General features: G+C 34.9%; 1 protein-coding gene across 9 annotated transcripts in view; it reads right to left on the bottom strand.

Annotated features, from left to right (window-relative positions):
- KIAA0586 (KIAA0586 ortholog) overlaps positions 1-18,644 on the bottom strand; it is a 113,097-nt gene that overhangs the window by 56,620 nt on the left and 37,833 nt on the right. For all 9 annotated transcript variants that reach the window (XM_049612677.1, XM_049612679.1, XM_049612674.1 and 6 more), the window contains 6 exons: positions 17,529-17,636; positions 16,274-16,354; positions 9,844-10,037; positions 8,281-8,399; positions 3,992-4,191; positions 419-578 (listed from right to left, as the gene is read on the bottom strand). In XM_049612677.1, coding sequence (XP_049468634.1) covers positions 419-578; positions 3,992-4,191; positions 8,281-8,399; positions 9,844-10,037; positions 16,274-16,354; positions 17,529-17,636 — 862 coding nt within the window. The remainder of the gene's footprint in view (positions 1-418; positions 579-3,991; positions 4,192-8,280; positions 8,400-9,843; positions 10,038-16,273; positions 16,355-17,528; positions 17,637-18,644) is intronic.

The following is an 18,644-nucleotide window of genomic DNA, read 5'->3' on the forward strand; positions in this document are numbered from 1 at the left end:
GGCTAATAATGGGGAAATTCCCAGGTTTATTTAGTAAAGGATAAGAAAACAATCTTGAAAAGATATCACTTTTAATACTACCATGAACTTAAAAGCAGTATAAGTGTGCATTAGATAATATACTCTTTTTTTAAATAGTTTTTTGTTTTTGTTTTTTTTAAGTAATTTCTTTGCCCAACATGGGGCTCAAACTCACGACCCTGAGATCAAGAGTTGCATGCTCTACTGACTGAGCCAGCCAGGTACCACTAGGAAATTAAGAAACCAATTTCTTTGTCTCTTTACAAGAAAAAATGATTTACTAAAACCTAGTAAACAGTAGGTATGTACATATTAATCCATAAAACATAAAATAAACCATGAAATCTTATTTAGTAGTTATTAGATTAAAACTAAGTTATAGAAATAAGGTTTCTACCTTTTTCAGCAAATATTTCTTTCACAGGAATAGCTAAATCATGATCTGAATCATAGGGAGAAGAATCTGGAGTTTTTACCAACACACTCTCCTTAGGAGGTGATGAAGGTGAACGAGGAGGAGTTGGTTGTGGGGTAGGCACTGGGGTACACACTCTTGCCTAAAATAAAACAAGACAAATGGTGCTTATAATCACCCATATAAAGGTAATGTAAAACAATGCAATAAGCTCATTTAGAGATTAACAGAATTTAAATGGAGGGGAAGAAATGGAGCCCTAACTTCCCTGGCTCTTGAACTTCTTCTAGCTGCTAAGTTTCAAGACTAGCCTGCAGAAAGCCTCAGGCCATTAAAATAGCTCTGACTCTGAAGTAGGCCCCAAAGAAATCAGAAGCTCGCTCTTCTAATATTGATAGGAAGACACAGCTGAATATACAGCTGAAGATCAAGTGCAAACAAAAGCTGGGTAGGCCATGTAACAGAAAGGAAGCATTTTAACTGACAAGATATCAAGAGCAGCTTTTTAGCACAAAAGATCACAGCCTGTAAAAAGCAATGGAAGGATAAAAAAAAAGTAGGGGGGGTTGAAATGAGGACAATATGGAGATAGAAATACCGGGGAAGAAAAAAGTAAACACTTTAAAATTGATTTATTAAATGTGTAATCATTCAAATGGGTCACAATTCAAAAAAGTACACAAGAAAGATAATGAGTATTAAATCTCCTTTCCTAGCCATGTCCCGTCCACCTAGTTCCCTTCCCCTGAGTCATCAAACATAATCTTGACTTAAATCATGTCTACAGATTATCGACAGAACAATTTCCTAAAAGTGGGACTGCTGTTTAAAGGGTTAACTGCATTTTTTATTTGAATACATATTGCCAAATTTCCCTCTACAGGGTTATGTTATTGTGCACTAATCACAAGAAGATATGAGAATTCCCATTTCCCCAAAGTTTTCTACACAATGGCATTATCAAACTTTCAGAGTTTTACCAATATAATCAGTAGAAATGAGGTTTCGGTGATTTTTTTTCTTATTATCAATGATATTGACCGCCTTTTTATATGTATATGGGCCATTTGTATTTCTTTTCTGTGTGTGAACTATCTAGACATGTCTTTTACCTATTTTTTTAATACACTGTCTTTTTCTCCTCATTCTAAAACATCCTTATATAGGAGGGTAATTAGCCTTTATTCTGTACTCTGAGTTGAAAATTGATATACAATTTAGAAACCACAAAGTGTATTAAAAATTCTACAGCACTGCTTAATAATTAGCATATTCTCAACTCTTATTTTTAAATGAAAGAAATACACTGTTTTTTTTTTTTCTTCTTGGCTGCATAAAACTACAGCAACAAATGCACTGTTTTCAAATATAATGCCACTTGACCATCATCATGAGAGGATCTCAAGGTATTCTACTAGTATTAGTAATGGATAATGATGATAAACAGTTATTGAGTACCAAATTCTAGACACAAGATTAAGCTATTTTCATTCATCATCTCACTATATCTTCCACAAAATCTTGGCTAAAAAGATAATAGTATGATAAAGATACAAGTCTCTCCAAATAAAACCAATCAAAACTGGATCAATTCCCATAAAAATACCAACAAAATCTTTTAAAAGCTAAATTTTAATGTATATTTGGAAGATCAAAGGCCAAGAAAAGCCATGACAATTCTGAAGATAATGAACAATATGGCAGTGGTGGAAGGGAGCCTGCCCTCCTAGATAGTAAAAAGATTTCTGATAAAGTCTTGGTCATTTGAACTCTATGCATTTTCTCTATAATACTTGAGACTAAAGTAACAGAGCTGAGGGTTCAAATTCAGATCTTCCCAGCACCAAAGTCCATGCTCTTAACAACTGTATATACTGCCTATTTATACTGATTTTTCTACATTTTCTCATTCAATCACCCTCATGAGAGTATATGCAGCATACAGGCAGAAAGCAAACCAGTGTAATTAGTACAGAGAAAACCATAACCCCAACAACATCTGCACTGCTTGCATTACCAATGAACTAAGAAAGCGCAAACCCAAAGTATGTACCTAATCTCGTGCATAATCACATCACATCAATTACATTATACCATCTCCATAAAATTCAAATATGTAACTTTATGCTGTTTTTTCAAGTTTATTTTAAGAGAGAGAGAGCACGTACATGTGTGTGTGCAGGGGAGAGGCAGAGAGAGAGGGAAAGAAAGAGAATCCCAAGCAGGCTTTGCACTGTCAGTACAGAGCCCGACTCAAGGCTTGAACTCCCAAACCACAGATCATGACCTGGGCCGAAATCAAGAGTCAGACACTTAATTGACTGAGCCGCCCAGGCGCCCCTGTAACTTCATGTTTATACCTCAAATGACTTAGTTTAAATGTTTCACCTATATAAAATGATGTCCTCATGATCTATGAAATCAGAAGTGACTATAAAGTTTTAAACAGCTGATAGTAGTATAGAGTCCATATATATATATAACATGTATAATTCCATGTTGCTATAATAGATTAGAAACTAACACAGTATGGCTGATGAAACAAACAACAACAAAAGAACATAAACTATATTTTATTTTAAAGATTAAAAATATCAGTTTATATAATAACCAAAAGCAACATGTGACCATTGGCTATATCCTATAAAGGTTATTTTGGAACAATAGGGAGATTTGAATATGGACTCTAAATTACATAGTATTAACATATCAATGTTAAATTTCTTCAGGAGTATGATGATGGCATTTTGATTATGTAAGAAAGTATCTTCTTTTTGAGATATTGCTGATGATCAGAAGTAAAGTGTCATGATACCTGCAACTTTCAAATGATTTTTAAAGAGTATGTAACATATAAAGATAGATAAAACATGTCAAAAAGTTATCAATCGGGAGCTCTTGGGTGGCTCAGTCGGTTAAGCGTCCAACCCTTGATTTCAGCTCAGGTCGTGATCTCATGGTTTGTGCGTTTGAGCCCCACATCTGTGCTGTCAGTACAGAGCCTGCTTGGGATTCTCTTTCTCTGCCCCTCCTCGGCTTGCTCTCTTTCTCTCAAAATAAAAAAAAGTTATCAATTGGTAACTACTAGGTAGAAAGTATACAGATTTTCATTGTATCATACTTTCAACTTTTCTATAGATTTAAAAGTTTTTAAAATACAATGCTGGGGAAAATATTACTATAATACCATAGCAACAACAAAAAATCAATCTCCACCACAAACTATAATCTTATTACAACACCTAATTTACAATTTGTCCATGGTATTTTTTTTAATGTTTATTTATTTATTTTTGAGAGAGAGAGCGTGAGCGAGCAAGCAGGGGAGGGGGAGAGAAAGAGGGAGACAGAGAATCCCAAGCAGGCTTTGTGCTGTCAGTGCAGAGCCCAACACAGGGCTCGAAGTCACGAACCATGAGATCACAACCTGAGCTGAAATCAAGAGTCAAGATCCTCAACCGAATGAGCCACACGGGCACTCCCATCTTACTGGTTTTTAAGAGACGTATCAAAAATTCCCCAGGACTCCAAGTCATGAAAGGAAGTCACTCCTACCGGCAAGTATGTGTTGCTTGTTGAAACATCTCCAGAAACACTTGGGGCAGCAGGCCCTTGCTTTTTTGCTTCTCTATCACCCAGCATGACAGCAATGGTCTCAGCAAGAGCTTCATTCACAAAATGGCTAATCATGTCTGAATTCACAGGAACCCCAGCATCAACAAAAAGCTGGAGGACACCATTGCTTGTTCCTTCCACTAAAAAAAAAAAAAAAAAAAAAAAAAAAGAAAAAATTTCAAAATAAGCATGTAAGAAACATACCTGCAATCCAAATCTTAATTCTTAAAATTTTAGAGATGCACACTGGGTGTTATATATAAGTGATGAATTCTACTTCTGAAACCAATATTATACTGTATGTTAACTAAAATTTAAATTAAAAAAAAATTTAGAGATGCAAACATCTGTGTTTAAGGGGGTAGGAGGAAGAATAAAAATGAAAATATAAAATTATTTATTACAAAAGAGACTAAGATGACAACTTACATAATGAACATCCTTTCTAAACAAATCAAAAGAGTGAGGAAAACACCCAGGTGAAAACTTTACTCACGTGGCCTCTTCCCTACCACTTCAGAATTTAGTGATGGAAAGGATTTGCAGTCACTTAAATGTTCTCATCTGAAAACAACTCACATTTATTTCCAAGGGTAGGGTAACAGGAAACCCTATGACAGATCTTGGCCAAAACACAAAGACACAATGACTTTGGGGGATTTTAGAGAAACAGTAGCTGCTTTATAAATATGAAAACAAACCTTCCTTCCTTATAGTTTCAGATACATCAGTTACCAGCACTACAGACTAAACCTACTCAAACTTGTATAGTGGTTTACATGCTTGATATCAGAAGCTATATAGGTAGGCATATTAATATTCCAAATAGGTAATACTTTTCATTTGTAAAAATGTTCATAAGATGCAGTAAAAAACTTCCTTAACAGACTTTACTAGATTTAAAGTGGGTATATTTCTAAAGCTCTGTGTAGAGAACATGTAAACAATGATCTATACAATTTGATGGAGATGTCATCTCTCCAAAGAGAACTTCTTAATTAGTACAACTAAGGCAGCAATATCCAGAATTCCCTAAAAAGTGAGTACAGGTGTTTTAGGATCATTTGTTGAGGGACAAGTAACAGCAATTTACTCTATAGTTACCATATTAAAGATTGTCAAATTTCAAATTTATATTTGGCAGTATATGTATATATATCTTTTCAGTTCTCATAATTTATTGTTTTAGCATGACCAGAAATCAGAACATCTCTGTTATAAAAGCCAAAAGCCCTACCCAGATGTAGGCAAAACAAAAACAAACACATATGCTTTTAAATAGAAAACAGTAGGATCTAAAAATCCAGTTTGGAAGTTTTAAGATTTTCATCCAGGAAAACAAATTTCCTGGATAACTTTGTTGGTCATTTTTTTCTTCCTTCCAAAAAGTGATGAAAGAAAACCTGGGGTGGTAGCAGGGGAGGAAGCATTCAAATTATACTAAACAGGAAGAATTAGCCAAATGCAACAATCAGTTGTGTGGAGTGAAGTTAGAAAATTCTGTATTAATGTAAACAGAAACAAAGAAAGAGCAGGTCGGGTTAGAAAAATGAGATACATTTGGGATACGTCAAGTTTGAGATGTCAGTGGAGCATCAAGTAGAATGTTCATCAACAAACCAAACTGCAAGCTCGCAGCCTAGATGTGTGGCTTAGGAGTCATCAACTGACCAAGGGTAACAAATGGCAAAAAGAGACTGGAAAAAAAAAAAAAACACAGAAAAGAAAGAAGACACAGCACAGAAACTTAGGGAAAATTTTTATTCAAGTAACAGGAAGAAAAAGATGAGGAATAAAGTCCTAGAGAAATAAAAAAGGTGGGAGGAACAAGAACAGAATAGATTCTAAGAAACCAAAACGAGGAGGACATTTTAAGAATTAGAGGTGGTCGAGAGTGCTCATGCTAGAGCCACGTAGGAAGATAAGAATTTGGAAAAAAGGTTATTCTTAACAATCAAATTCTGTGAGAGAGGAGTTTCATTAGGGGAAGGGCAGAAAGCTCTGTAAGGACTAAAGACAAAGTGGCAGTGAGAAAGTAAAAGCTGTAAATATGGACTCAAGTCTAGGATTTAGGCAGTTAAAAGACAGTCTAGTCTATGGAGGAAGAAAAGTAGGTAATTCTGGATGAGAGAGAAGAGGGAAAAAAAGAGGTAATAATATATAGGAATGTTTAAAAAAGAAGAACAACAAAGTTGGAGAATTTACACAATCCAATTTCAAGACTTATTTTTAAATTACAATGGGCACCTGTTGGGATGAGCACTGGGTGTTGTATGGAAACAAATTTGACAAGAAATTTCATATTAATAAAAAAATAATAAATTACAATAATGTGTGTTATTGACATAAAAATAGACTTGCATATCAAGGGACAGAATAGAAAGCCTAGAAACAGATTCATACATATTTAGCCAACAGATTTTCAGCAAAAGTGTCAAGGCAATTCATCAGGGAAAGGATAATCTTTTCAACAAATAATGCTAGTAACATTAGACTTCCATATACTGAAAAAAAAAAAATCTTTGTATATGGTATAAAGTAGGGATCAAAATTAACTCAAAATGTACCATAGAACTAAATGTATAGTCTGAAGCCATACATCTTCTGGAAGAAAAGATAGGAGAGAAAAGCTTACTGATCTTGAGAAAGATTCATAAGTAATACACCAAAAAAACCACAAACTATAAAAGGAAAGTTGATAAATTAAAATTCATCAAAATTAACCTTTTGGTTTTCAAAAGATAATGTTGAGAAAACAAAAAGGCAAGATAAACTAGGAGAACGTATTTGCAAAATATATCCAACAAAGGACTTGTATCCAGAACAAATAAAGAACTTCTACAACTCACTAACAGGAAGAACACAAAACTCAACTTAAAAATGGGCAAAAGATTTAAAAAGACATTTCACCCAAGTGAGTATAGACATGGCAAATAAGCACATGAAACAATGTACATCATCAGTCATTAGGGAAATGCGCATAAAAATCACAATGAGCTATCTCTACATACTTACAGAATGTCCATAATTAAAAACACTAACAAGACCCAGTGGTGGTGAGGATGTGGAGTGAGTGGAGCGCTGAAACACTGCTGGTTGGGAATGCAAACTAAAACAGCCTCTCTAAAGACATTTAGTAGTTTCTTACAAAGTTAAACATCTATTTGCCATATGACCAAGGGAAATTAAAAGATGTATCTAAAAAATATGCTTGGAAATATCCACATCAGAGCTTTATTTATAATAGCCCCAAACTAAAAGACTACAAATTTCCATCAACTAGTAAATTGATTAACAAATTATGTTACAGCCATATAATGTAATATTACTACATACATAAAATGTGATTGTCAAGCATGATGCTAAATAAGGGCAGACACAAAAAACAACCTACTGTATGTTAACATACATATAAAAATCTAGAAAAGGCAAAAATACAGTAATAGAAGGCAGATCAGTGGTTGTTAGGGCCCAGGAGGCATGGAAAGGAGTTAGGAATGGACTATAAAGTGGCAACGAGGGAACTTTTTGGAATGATGTGTTTTTCTACATCATGATTATGTGGCTAATGTACAGTAGTGTTCTTTTATCAAAACTCATCAAACTGTACACTCAGAATTGGTGAATTTTATGGCAAGTAAACTATATCTCAAAAAAGCTGATAGAAAACGAGGCAGAAGATCAGGGGAAGAGGGGGAGGAGGAAAAGGAAGAAGAAGGAAGGGAAGAAGACAGAAGAAAAGGAAGAGGAAGGAGAATACGAAGAAGAGAATGATATAGGTTCCATAAAGAAAGCGGCTCATTTATCCATTTAGTGAATACCTAAAGTCTTATTAGGTGTCAGTCAGAGGCTAGGCACTAAAGGAGAAACATTCGTAATCCTGAGTAATTTATAGTCTAGTAAGTGAGGCAGATATGTACACCAATCATAATCCAATCTGGTAATTCCATAACAAAGATATATACAAAGTGCTATGGGAAATAATAGAGAGATTTGGGGTGGGAGGGATGGAGGGATGGAACAATAATAATAATAATAATCTGAATGCTGCAGTATGAAATAAGGGGATGAGAGAACTTCCACTACAGAGAACAGGGAAGGGATTATTAGAAGGAAGAGCTTATCTTTTGTCAGCTGAAGACTACTTGACCTCTAAGATACATAAATCCACGACTTGAAGGTTTTACCCTTTAATAACAAAAAAATTTAAAAGATTCCATTTCACTTACCTATGTCAGAAGTCAATGGTTCACTTGCCTCACTGACTGAAGCACTGACATTAGCTATGGGCTGTTGTTGGATTGGAAAGAGCCCAGAGATAATTCTTGACATTATTTCTTGTTCTACCCTGGGGGATAAAAGTTGAGGATTCCTAAATTTGATTGAAATGTATGAAGTGTTAGAAATACCACCCTTAAAAATAAACTTTACCCATGGACACTAACATTTACATATGAAAGTAGTGATTCTGAAAGTTGAATCTGGAGAGAAGAAATAAATCAAATATGTCTCCTAGCAAAATAAACCACATGAAACAGAATCTCCATGTGGGAGATAGCTTTAAATTTGATTTAATGAACTTTCAGATTACTCTAATGAAAAGTTTAACAGACCTCCTAAAGTCATAATAAAGTATAGGTCAAGAATTATCTGACATATCCTGTACCTAAAATGTTGGGTTCCCTACTTGGAAAGCACCCATATAAAACCACACAAGATAAGAATTAGAAAAGAAGTCCAGCTGCCCCCTCTTCAAAGAAATAAATATACAGACTGTGATACAGGTCATTTTCCTCTTTAAAAGTTAAGATAATTTATTTCCAAGATCACTTTTAGGAAGTAGAGAAAGAAGAGGAGGAAAAAGAAGGGGAACACAAGAACACTGCTTCTGTACATTTCTTTAGAGCAGCCAAGAGGCTGATATAAACTATTATTAAAGAAGTAATAGATATTCATTGTAGATAAATTAGAATATATGTAAAAGTTAAAAAAATAGATAAGGCTCACACATAATCTCAGATTCAGGGACAAACACAACTAACAATTTGGCATATTGTTTTTCAAATTTTTTCCTATGCACATTTATTTTTGAGGGAAGTCTTGTAATTATTAATATCTTTCAACATCACTAAATATTCTTGATTAATATCTTTCAATTTCATTAAATATTCTTCTAAATTTAATCTTGATAACCATTACTATTCAGGTGTTTATTCCATAACTTCTTTAAGGTTTCTCACAGGTAAAAACAGGATAAAAACAGAGTTCATAAGTTTACAGAAGTAACAAGCAGAATAATGCCTTGTTTATACTAAACACTGTATGTGCTAAGTAGTGTATGGTCTAGTAGCAGAACCATAATTATATCCTTAGGATAAATTTCTGGCAGTGAATCACTGGATTAAAGAATATGTACAGAGGCACCTGGCTCATTTGGTGGAGCATGTAACTCTTAATCTTGGGGCTGTAAATTGGAGCCCACACTGAGTATAAAGATTATACTTTTTAAAAAATCTTAAAAAAGAAAAAAGAATATGTACATTTTTAAGGCTTTTGTTACTTAACAATAGCCTCTTTTGCCATAATAGAAAGCCAAAACATAAATATTCAAGAAAAGAAACAATACCTTCAACAACTAGTTAAAACCCTCACATCACATCAAAGAGTTTACAGTAACTGTAGCAAAGGAAAGTTTAATAAACAAAAGAAAACAAGGAAGATTTCCAGCCAAAACTTAATACTTTATATTTCCTACTACGATTCTGTTCACACCAACACTACTGTAAACTCACCACTGAATTAAGCTATTTTCCAATGTTTCTTTTCTCTGAATTACTTTATCCAGAATATCAGTAGTGGGCTGAACAGTAGAAACAACTGGCGGAAAAGGAGGACCATTATATTTTGTAGAAACAACTTTAACACTTCTGTTAAACTCCAGAATTGGTTCAGAGTATTCTGGAATTTCATCGGGTTTTTCCTCTTCCTGGTAATAATAATAATAAAAATAAAACCTATAATATTTCTGTATCTGTTTAACATTTACTGGTGACAAGTATAGACAGGGAACTTATGTCAGTGAATTAACCAACACTTCTACATTAATCAACCGCATTTCTAATTAGGCGGTATCATATTATTTATGATATATACACATTTGTCATACAGATTAAATTGAAGACCCTTAATTATATAATTATTTTAAAACCGAATATTCATTTTAAGCAGTCATAAAACAAATTAGATAACATGGTTATTCCTGCATAAAACACTTCAAAATTTCCCTCTATAAATTTATTAATTTATTATCATAATAAAACTGATGTTTCCAAATATAACTGCTTCTTCTTTCTGAAACTAAAATTTACATTTACATATGTAGGTAGGTTATCTTACACATTATTTGTACCATCACATCATGATCAAAGGACTTACTTCTGAAATTTTTAAAATTTTCATTATGAAAATATAATATATGCTTAAAAGTACACAAAATAGTGCTTGTACACTGTATCTGTTATGTATAAATTACACATATCCCATTTATCTGTTCCCCAGCTTTAACAATTATCAACTCAGCTAAATTGTGTGATCTATACTCTCCATCTTCTTTACCCTTCACATAAAATTTTGAAATAAATCATAGATATCATTTTACCTGTAAATAATTTAATATGAGTATCAAAAAAATTAGGACTCTTTAAAAATTCTAACTAGGGGCGCCTAGGTGGCTCAGTCGGTTAAGCATCCAACTTAGGCTCAGGTCACAATCTCACAGCTTATGGATTCTATCCCCGTGTAGATATTAAAAAAAAATTTTTTTAAAGAATATTAAGGGGCGCCTGGGTGGCGCAGTCGGTTAAGCGTCCGACTTCAGCCAGGTCACGATCTCGCGGTCTGTGAGTTCGAGCCCCGCGTCAGGCTCTGGGCTGATGGCTCGGAGCCTGGAGCCTGTTTCCGATTCTGTGTCTCCCTCTCTCTCTGCCCCTCCCCCGTTCATGCTCTGTCTCTCTCTGTCCCAAAAATAAAATAAAAAAAAAAAAAAAAAAAAAAAAAGAATATTAAGAGATCTGCAATGTATTAAAGTTTTTTGTTCCCTGGTATGTCTTCTCATGTGAACACCACATGAGTGTTTCAAAGACAAGAATCTTATTTATCTTTATATGTCTAAGGCCTAGCAAAGACATTTGACAACTATTTTTTTCAATGTACAAGTGAAAGGAATAGTTTTAGAAATAGCAAATAGTTTGGGGTTCAAAGACAAGTGTTTCTACCTCAGCTTTGCCACTTAGTAGTTGTGGGCTTCATTTCCTGATGGGAGGATATTTATTGAGTTACAATCTTTACTTAGTTATTTTGTTTGTTTATTTTTTAATGTTTATTTATTTTTGAGAAAGAAAGCACGAGTGGGGGAGCGGCAGAGAGAGGGAAACACAGAACCCAAAGCAGCTCCAGGCTCTGAGCTGTCAGCACAGAGCCCAAGGTGGGGCTCCAACCCAACTTTGATCAACTGTCCAAAGATAAGGCTGGGAAACTAACACAGATCATCCAGCAGAAGGACGTGTAGATACAAGCTCTTCACGCTAGAATTTTAGCATTGGCTTAACCAACTGAGCCAACCAGATTCCCCATGATCTCTTAATATTCTAAAACAGGGTTTGATTTAATGATGAACAAAACTGGTCTTAGTTCTGAAAGTTCTGAAAGAAATATGAACAAATGTCTTTGTTTCTTTTTTTTTTTTAATATATGAAATTTATTGTCAAATTGGTTTCCATACAACACCCAGTGCTCATCCCAAAAGGTTCCCTCCTCAATACCCATCACCCACCCTCCCCTCCCTCCCACCCTTCATCAACCCTCAGTTTGTTCTCAGTTTTTTGTTTTTTTTTTTTTAACGTTTTATTTATTTTTGAGACAGGGAGAGACAGAGCATGAACAGGGGAGGGTCAGAGAGAGGGAGACACAGAATCCGAAACAGGCTCCAGGCTCTGAGCTGTCAGCACAGAGCCCGACGCGGGGCTCAAACTCACGGACCGCGAGATCATGACCTGAGCCGAAGTCGGCCGCTTAACCAACTGAGCCACCCAGGCGCCCCTGTTCTCAGTTTTTAACAGTCTCTTATGCTTTGGCTCTCTCCCACTCTAACCTCTTTTTTTTTTTTTTTTTTCCTTCCCCTCCCCCATGGATTTCTGTTAAGTTTCTCAGGATCCACATTAAGAGTGAAACCATATGGTATCTGTCTTTCTCTGTATGGCTTATTTCACTTAGCATCACACTCTCCAGTTCCATCCACGTTGCTACAAAAGGCCATATTTCATTCTTTCTCATTGCCACGTAGTATTCCATTGTATATATAAACCACAATTTCTTTATCCATTCATCTGTTGATGGACATTTAGGCTCTTTCCATAATTTGGCTATTGTTGAGAGTGCTGCTATAAACATTGGGGTACAAGTGCCCCTATGCATCAGTACTCCTGTATCCCTTGGATAAATTCCTAGCAGAGCTATTGCTGGGTCATAGGGTAGGTCTATTTTTAATTTTCTGAGGAACCTCCACACTGCTTTCCAGAGCGGCTGCACCAGTTTGCATTCCTACCAACAGTACAAGAGGGTTCCCATTTCTCCACATCCTCTCCAGCATCTATAGTCTCCTGATTTGTTCATTTTGGCCACTCTGACTGGCGTGAGGTGATATCTGAGTGTGGTTTTGATTTGTATTTCCCTGATAAGGAGCGACGTTGAACACCTTTTCATGTGCCTGTTGGCCATCCGGATGTCTTCTTTAGAGAAGTGTCTATTCATGTTTTCTGCCCATTTCTTCACTGGGTTATTTGTTTTTCGGGTGTGGAGTTTGGTGAGCTCTTTATAGATTGAACAAATGTCTTTAAATTCTATTGACATATTATTATTCAAACAGGTTCTATGATCTTTTCCCATCCATCATAGTTCATTTCCTCCTATTTTTCCCTTTCTCCTATATTACCATTTCTATCATTTCTATAACTCTTCCTGTTATACGGGCTCTTCTCTTGGATTTTAGACCCCTCACAACTTTTTCCCTCAATATGAACTAACTGGTGACCTTGCCAATAATCCAGAAATCAAACAGATAAATGTAACAGAATAAAGAAAGGACAGATTGGAGGGAGGGAAGCCAAAGGAAATGGAATGGAGGAAGAAAACAGGAAGCAGGAGAGATGAGATATAGATGGGAAATAGCTGATAATCATTAAGCTTCCTTGAGGCAGCTAGGTGATATAGATGAAGAGAACACTGTACTATACAATAATAACCATAATTTTAAAGTAATATATATTTATCTAAAAAGTAAAGGGAAGTTTCTCAAAGCACTGTAACATAATATTGATGGTCAAAATATACTCAAACCATCAGGAACACGGCAAGGATGTGTCCTCTCACCAGTCCTTTTCAACACTGTACTAAGTCCTTGCTAATACAAATAGACAATAAAAGGAAATAAAAGGTATTGGGAAGGAAGAAATAAAACGATCTTTGTTTGCAAAGGAAATGATTGTTTATGCAGACATTCTATTGTCTACGTAGACATGTCTATATAGATTAATCTATTTAGAACTAGAAGAAAAAACAACTCCTGGAACTAATTATTGATTATAACAAGTTTGCAGGATACAAGGTCAACATAAAAATATCAATCATTGTCCTATATGCCAACAATGAACAAGTGGAATCTGAAATTAAAAACAAATACCATTTGGGGCGCCTGGGTGGCTCAGTCGGTTAAGCGTCCGACTTCGGCTCAGGTCACGATCTCACAGTCTGTGAGTTCGAGCCCCGCGTCAGGCTCTGGGCTGATGACTCAGAGCCTGGAGCCTGCTTCCGATTCTGTGTCTCCCTCTCTCTCTGTCCCTCCCCCATTCATGCTCTGTCTCTCTCTGTCTCAAAAATAAATAAAAACATTAAAAAAATTAAAAAAAATTAAAAAAATAAAAAAAAACAAATACCATTTACATAAGCATCCAAAAAAAAAAAAAAAAAAGAAATACTTTAGAATAAATCTAACAAAACATGTACAAGAACTATTTGAGGGAAAGTACAAAATTCTAATGAAGGAAATCAAAGAAGAACTAAATCAATAAAGAGATATTATACTATGTTCTTAGATAGGAAGACTCAATATTGTCAGGATGTCAGTTATTCCCAACTTGATCTATATATTCAAAGCAATGCCAATAAAAATCTCAACAAGCTATTATGTGGTTATCAACTGACTCCAAAATTTATATGGAGAGGCAATAGAACTAGAATAGCCAACACAATATTGAAGGCGAAGAATAAAGTTGGAGGACTGACACTATTCAACTTTAAGATTTACTATAAATCAGTAGTAATCAGGGGTGCCTGGGTGGCGCAGTCGGTTAAGCGTCCGACTTCAGCCAGGTCACGATCTCGCGGTCCGTGAGTTCGAGCCCCGTGTCAGGCTCTGGGCTGATGGCTCGGAGCCTGGAGCCTGTTTCCGATTCTGTGTCTCCCTCTCTCTCTGCCCCTCCCCCGTTCATGCTCTGTCTCTCTCTCTGTCCCAAAAATAAATAAAAAACGTTGAAAAAAAAAATTTAAATCAGTAGTAATCAGGAGAGTGTGGTATTGATGAAAGAACAGTCAAAGAGAAGAATGGAACAGAATAGAGAGCCCAAAAATAGAACCACATAAGTATAGTCAACCGATCTTTGACAAAGGAGCAAAGGCAATACAATGGAGCAAGGATAGTCTTTTCAACAAATAATACTGAACAACTGGACACCTACAGGGAAAAAAAATGAATATAGACACAGACTTTATACTTTCCACAAAAATTAACTCAAAATGGATCCTAGACTAATTGTAAAACACAAAACTATAAAAGTCCTAGAAGAGAACATAGGAGAAAAATGAGATAACTGCAGGTATAGCAATGACTTTTTAGATATGCCACCAAAGGGGTGATCCATGAAAGAAAAAATCAGCTGGACTTCATTCAAATTAAAAACTTCTGCTCTGTGAAAGACAACATCAAGAGAATAAGAAGACAAACTGCAAACTAGGAGAAAATATTTGCCAAAGGACAAATCTGATAAAGAACTCTTATTCAAAATATACAAAGAACTCTTAAAACTCAACAATAAGAAAACAACCCAATTTTGAAAATAGCACTCATCAAAGAAGATATGCAGATGGAAAATAAGCATATGAAAAGGTGCTCCACATCATATGTCATCAGAGAATACAAATTAAAACCACAATGAAATACCACTACATAAAATCTGGCCAAAATCCAGAATACTGACAGCATCAAATGCTGACAAGGATGCGCAGGTGCTGGTGGGAAATGGTACAGGTGCTGGTACAGGAAAATGGTACAGCTACTTTGGCAAACAGTTTAGTGGCTTCTTATAAATCTGAACATACTTTTACCATACAATCCAGCAATCATCCTCCCTAATATTTACCCAAAGGAGTTGAAAACTTATGTCCACACAAAAATCTGCACACAGATGTTTATAGCAGCTTTATGCATAACTGCCAAAACTTAGAAGCAACCAAGATGTCCTTTAGTAGGTGAACAGGTAAATAAATGTGATATATACAAACAATGGAATATTATTCAAAACTAAAAAGAAATAAGCTACTAAGTCATGAAAACATGGAGGAAGCTTACATGCATATTACCAAGTAAAAGAGGACAATCTAAAAAGGCTACACACCATATGATTCTAAGTATATGACATTCTGGAAAAGGCAAAACTATGGAGACAATAAAAAGATCAGTGGTTGCCAAGGATTGGACATGAGTCAGGAAGGAAGGAACAGGTAGAACACAAAGGATTTTAGGGCAGTGAAAATACTCTGTATGATACTATAATGACGGATACATTTGTTCAAGCCCATGAATATACATACATCATCAAGAGTAAACTCTAGGGTAAACTATGGACTTTGAGTGATTAAGATGTGTCAGTGTAGGTTCATCAATTTTAACAAATGTTCCACTCTAGTGGGGGATGTTAATAGCAGGGGAGTCTATGCATGTGTGGGGGTAGAAGGTATATGGGAAATCTCTGTACTTCCCTCTTATTTTTGCAGTTTTAGTGAACCTAAAACTGCCCTAAAAAATAATAATAATAGTCTTTAAAGAAAAGATAATCATGTAAAAGAATGCTGGTAGAAAAATAATTTCTCATGGTTTCTAAGCTTTGTTACCTGTATGATATCAATTACTTCATCAAAGTTCGTTCCTGGAAACTTCACCTCTTCTTCATCTACCTTCATAAATTCTGAATTCTAAGAAAACATTTTTGAAAAGATTTTGTTGTGCTTAATATATTTTTAATTCATATATAATTTATCATATTTCTACCCACAACATAAACTTGTCATTTCATGGTCCTATTTTTAAATTTTAATATCCTGTTTAGAATTGATTTCATTAAGTAAATGAAATTCAAGATAGTCCTCAAGCCATCAAATTTCATCTCAATAGCTATCAAAAATTAAATATAAGTTTCTGTCAATGACTCCACCAACAATGCAATTTAAGTCAATTGATAAAGTTGATAGGATTGTAATTTCTCTCCTAGAGTTAAACAAAGTGTTTATATGTTAGATATATAAGTACACATATATACACATTCACAAAAAGACAGATACAGAATCAAATAAATTAGAAAGATAGTTATTTTACAAATTTAGCCTCTAGGCTTCACTTGATATAATCCAGTCCCCAAAACCATATTAGCTCCTTCCTGAGAGCAGAATGATAAACAGTCGAAAAAATTATTTGTAATCATATGTTTTAATAAACATCTGGTGAAAAAAATCACTGATGAAAAAATTCAATTAGGCATAATTGCCATTTAGGGTCAGTTCTATTTTACTATTTCGGATCGTGAAAAATTGTTGGTGTTCTCCCTCTCCTTAAAATTGTATCCTTGATGACATTTGCTTACAATAGATGAAAGCTGGGGGAAATTACAGTATTATTTCACTGTATAGTAAAGTTAGAGCTTCATTATTCAATAGCAAATAAATACTAGGGAGAAATGCCAATTTTTGCATCGTACCAACACTATATTGAAAAAGCAACATCCCAAATCATGAACTCCAAACGTGACTATGAATTCACATTCAGGAACCTATAATTTAATTCCTTGTTTAAATCAAGTTTCTTCTCCAAAGAGATAGAAATCCTCTATTCATATATGAGAGTCTTACAACTTAAGTTACACATAAAAAGTTACACTAAGGATTATCACTTTCACAGTGTTTATAAACACAAGGATCTTAAAACCAACTTCCTTTTTCAAGTTCATCAGCAATTCCAGATTAATTTTGAATCCTTTCCTTAAAACCGAAATTATTATAATAGATTATAATTATAATGGGAGACTTTTCATGGAATAATATTAAACTCCATAGTCAGATATTACTCAAAACTAGAAGATAAATTTCTGAATACCTGTATCCAGGTTTTCAGAGGAGGACATGCTTCTTTGGGACTAGTCAGAGATGAGTCGACATCAGCACTACCATTCGAAATGCTATCAATATCCACATTGGGTAACACCTGAAACGGAACATAACATCCAGTTTATCACTTTGACTCAAATATTTGTCAATCTATACATTAATAACATATACTTTTTATTGTGAAGTCAATGGATGACAAATTTTTTGAGTTATGAAAGCATATTTTACAAAATTTAGAAAATAAAGGGGAACACACAAAATCCTACTATCTTTATTTTTTTAATGTTTATTTTTGAGAGAGAGAGAGAGAGCAAGCAGGAAAGGGGCAGAGAGAGAGGGAAACAGAGAATCCCAAGCAGGCTCCATGCTGTCAGCGCAGAGCTTAACATGGGGCTTGGACTCATGAACTGTAAGATTACGACCTGAGCTGAAATCAAGAGTCAGATGTTTAACTGACTGAGCCACCTTCAAAATCCTAACACCTTAAATTATTTTCACTCTTCCTTTTATCTTTTTACTATGTACTCATGTATGGCTAAAATCTAACATAGTTTCATTTCTTTTTTTTTTTTTAATGTTTGTTTATTTTTGAGAGAGAGGGAAAGAGCACAAGCAGGGGAGGGGCAGAGAGGGGGACAGAGGATCTGAAGCCGGCCCCTGCAGAGCTCAAATTCATGAACTGTGAAATAATGACCTGAGCCAAAAGTTGGACGATTAACCAACTGAGCCATCCAGGTGTCCCCAAAATAATTTCATTTCTGATTTCTCATTGTAATTAAAGTCATAAGCACCTTTCTTGATTCCGTAAGAATCTTCATAATTATATATTTTTTAAGTTAATTTTTTTATTTTTGAGAGAGAAAGAGACTGCAAGCACAAGTTGGGGTGGGACTGAGAGAGAGGGAGAGAGACAATCCCAAGAAGGCTCTGCACTGTTAGTGCAGAGCCCATTGTGGGGCTCAAAACCACAAACTGTGAGATGATGACCCGAACTAAAATCAAGAGTTGGACACTTAACTGACTGAGCCACCCAGCTCATAATTATATTTTAAATAACTGTGAATTTCAACAAATATACATGCCTTAATTATTTAACCACTTTTCT

This window comes from Panthera uncia, assembly GCF_023721935.1.
Source record: "Panthera uncia isolate 11264 chromosome B3 unlocalized genomic scaffold, Puncia_PCG_1.0 HiC_scaffold_1, whole genome shotgun sequence".
Lineage (NCBI taxonomy): Eukaryota > Metazoa > Chordata > Mammalia > Carnivora > Felidae > Panthera > Panthera uncia.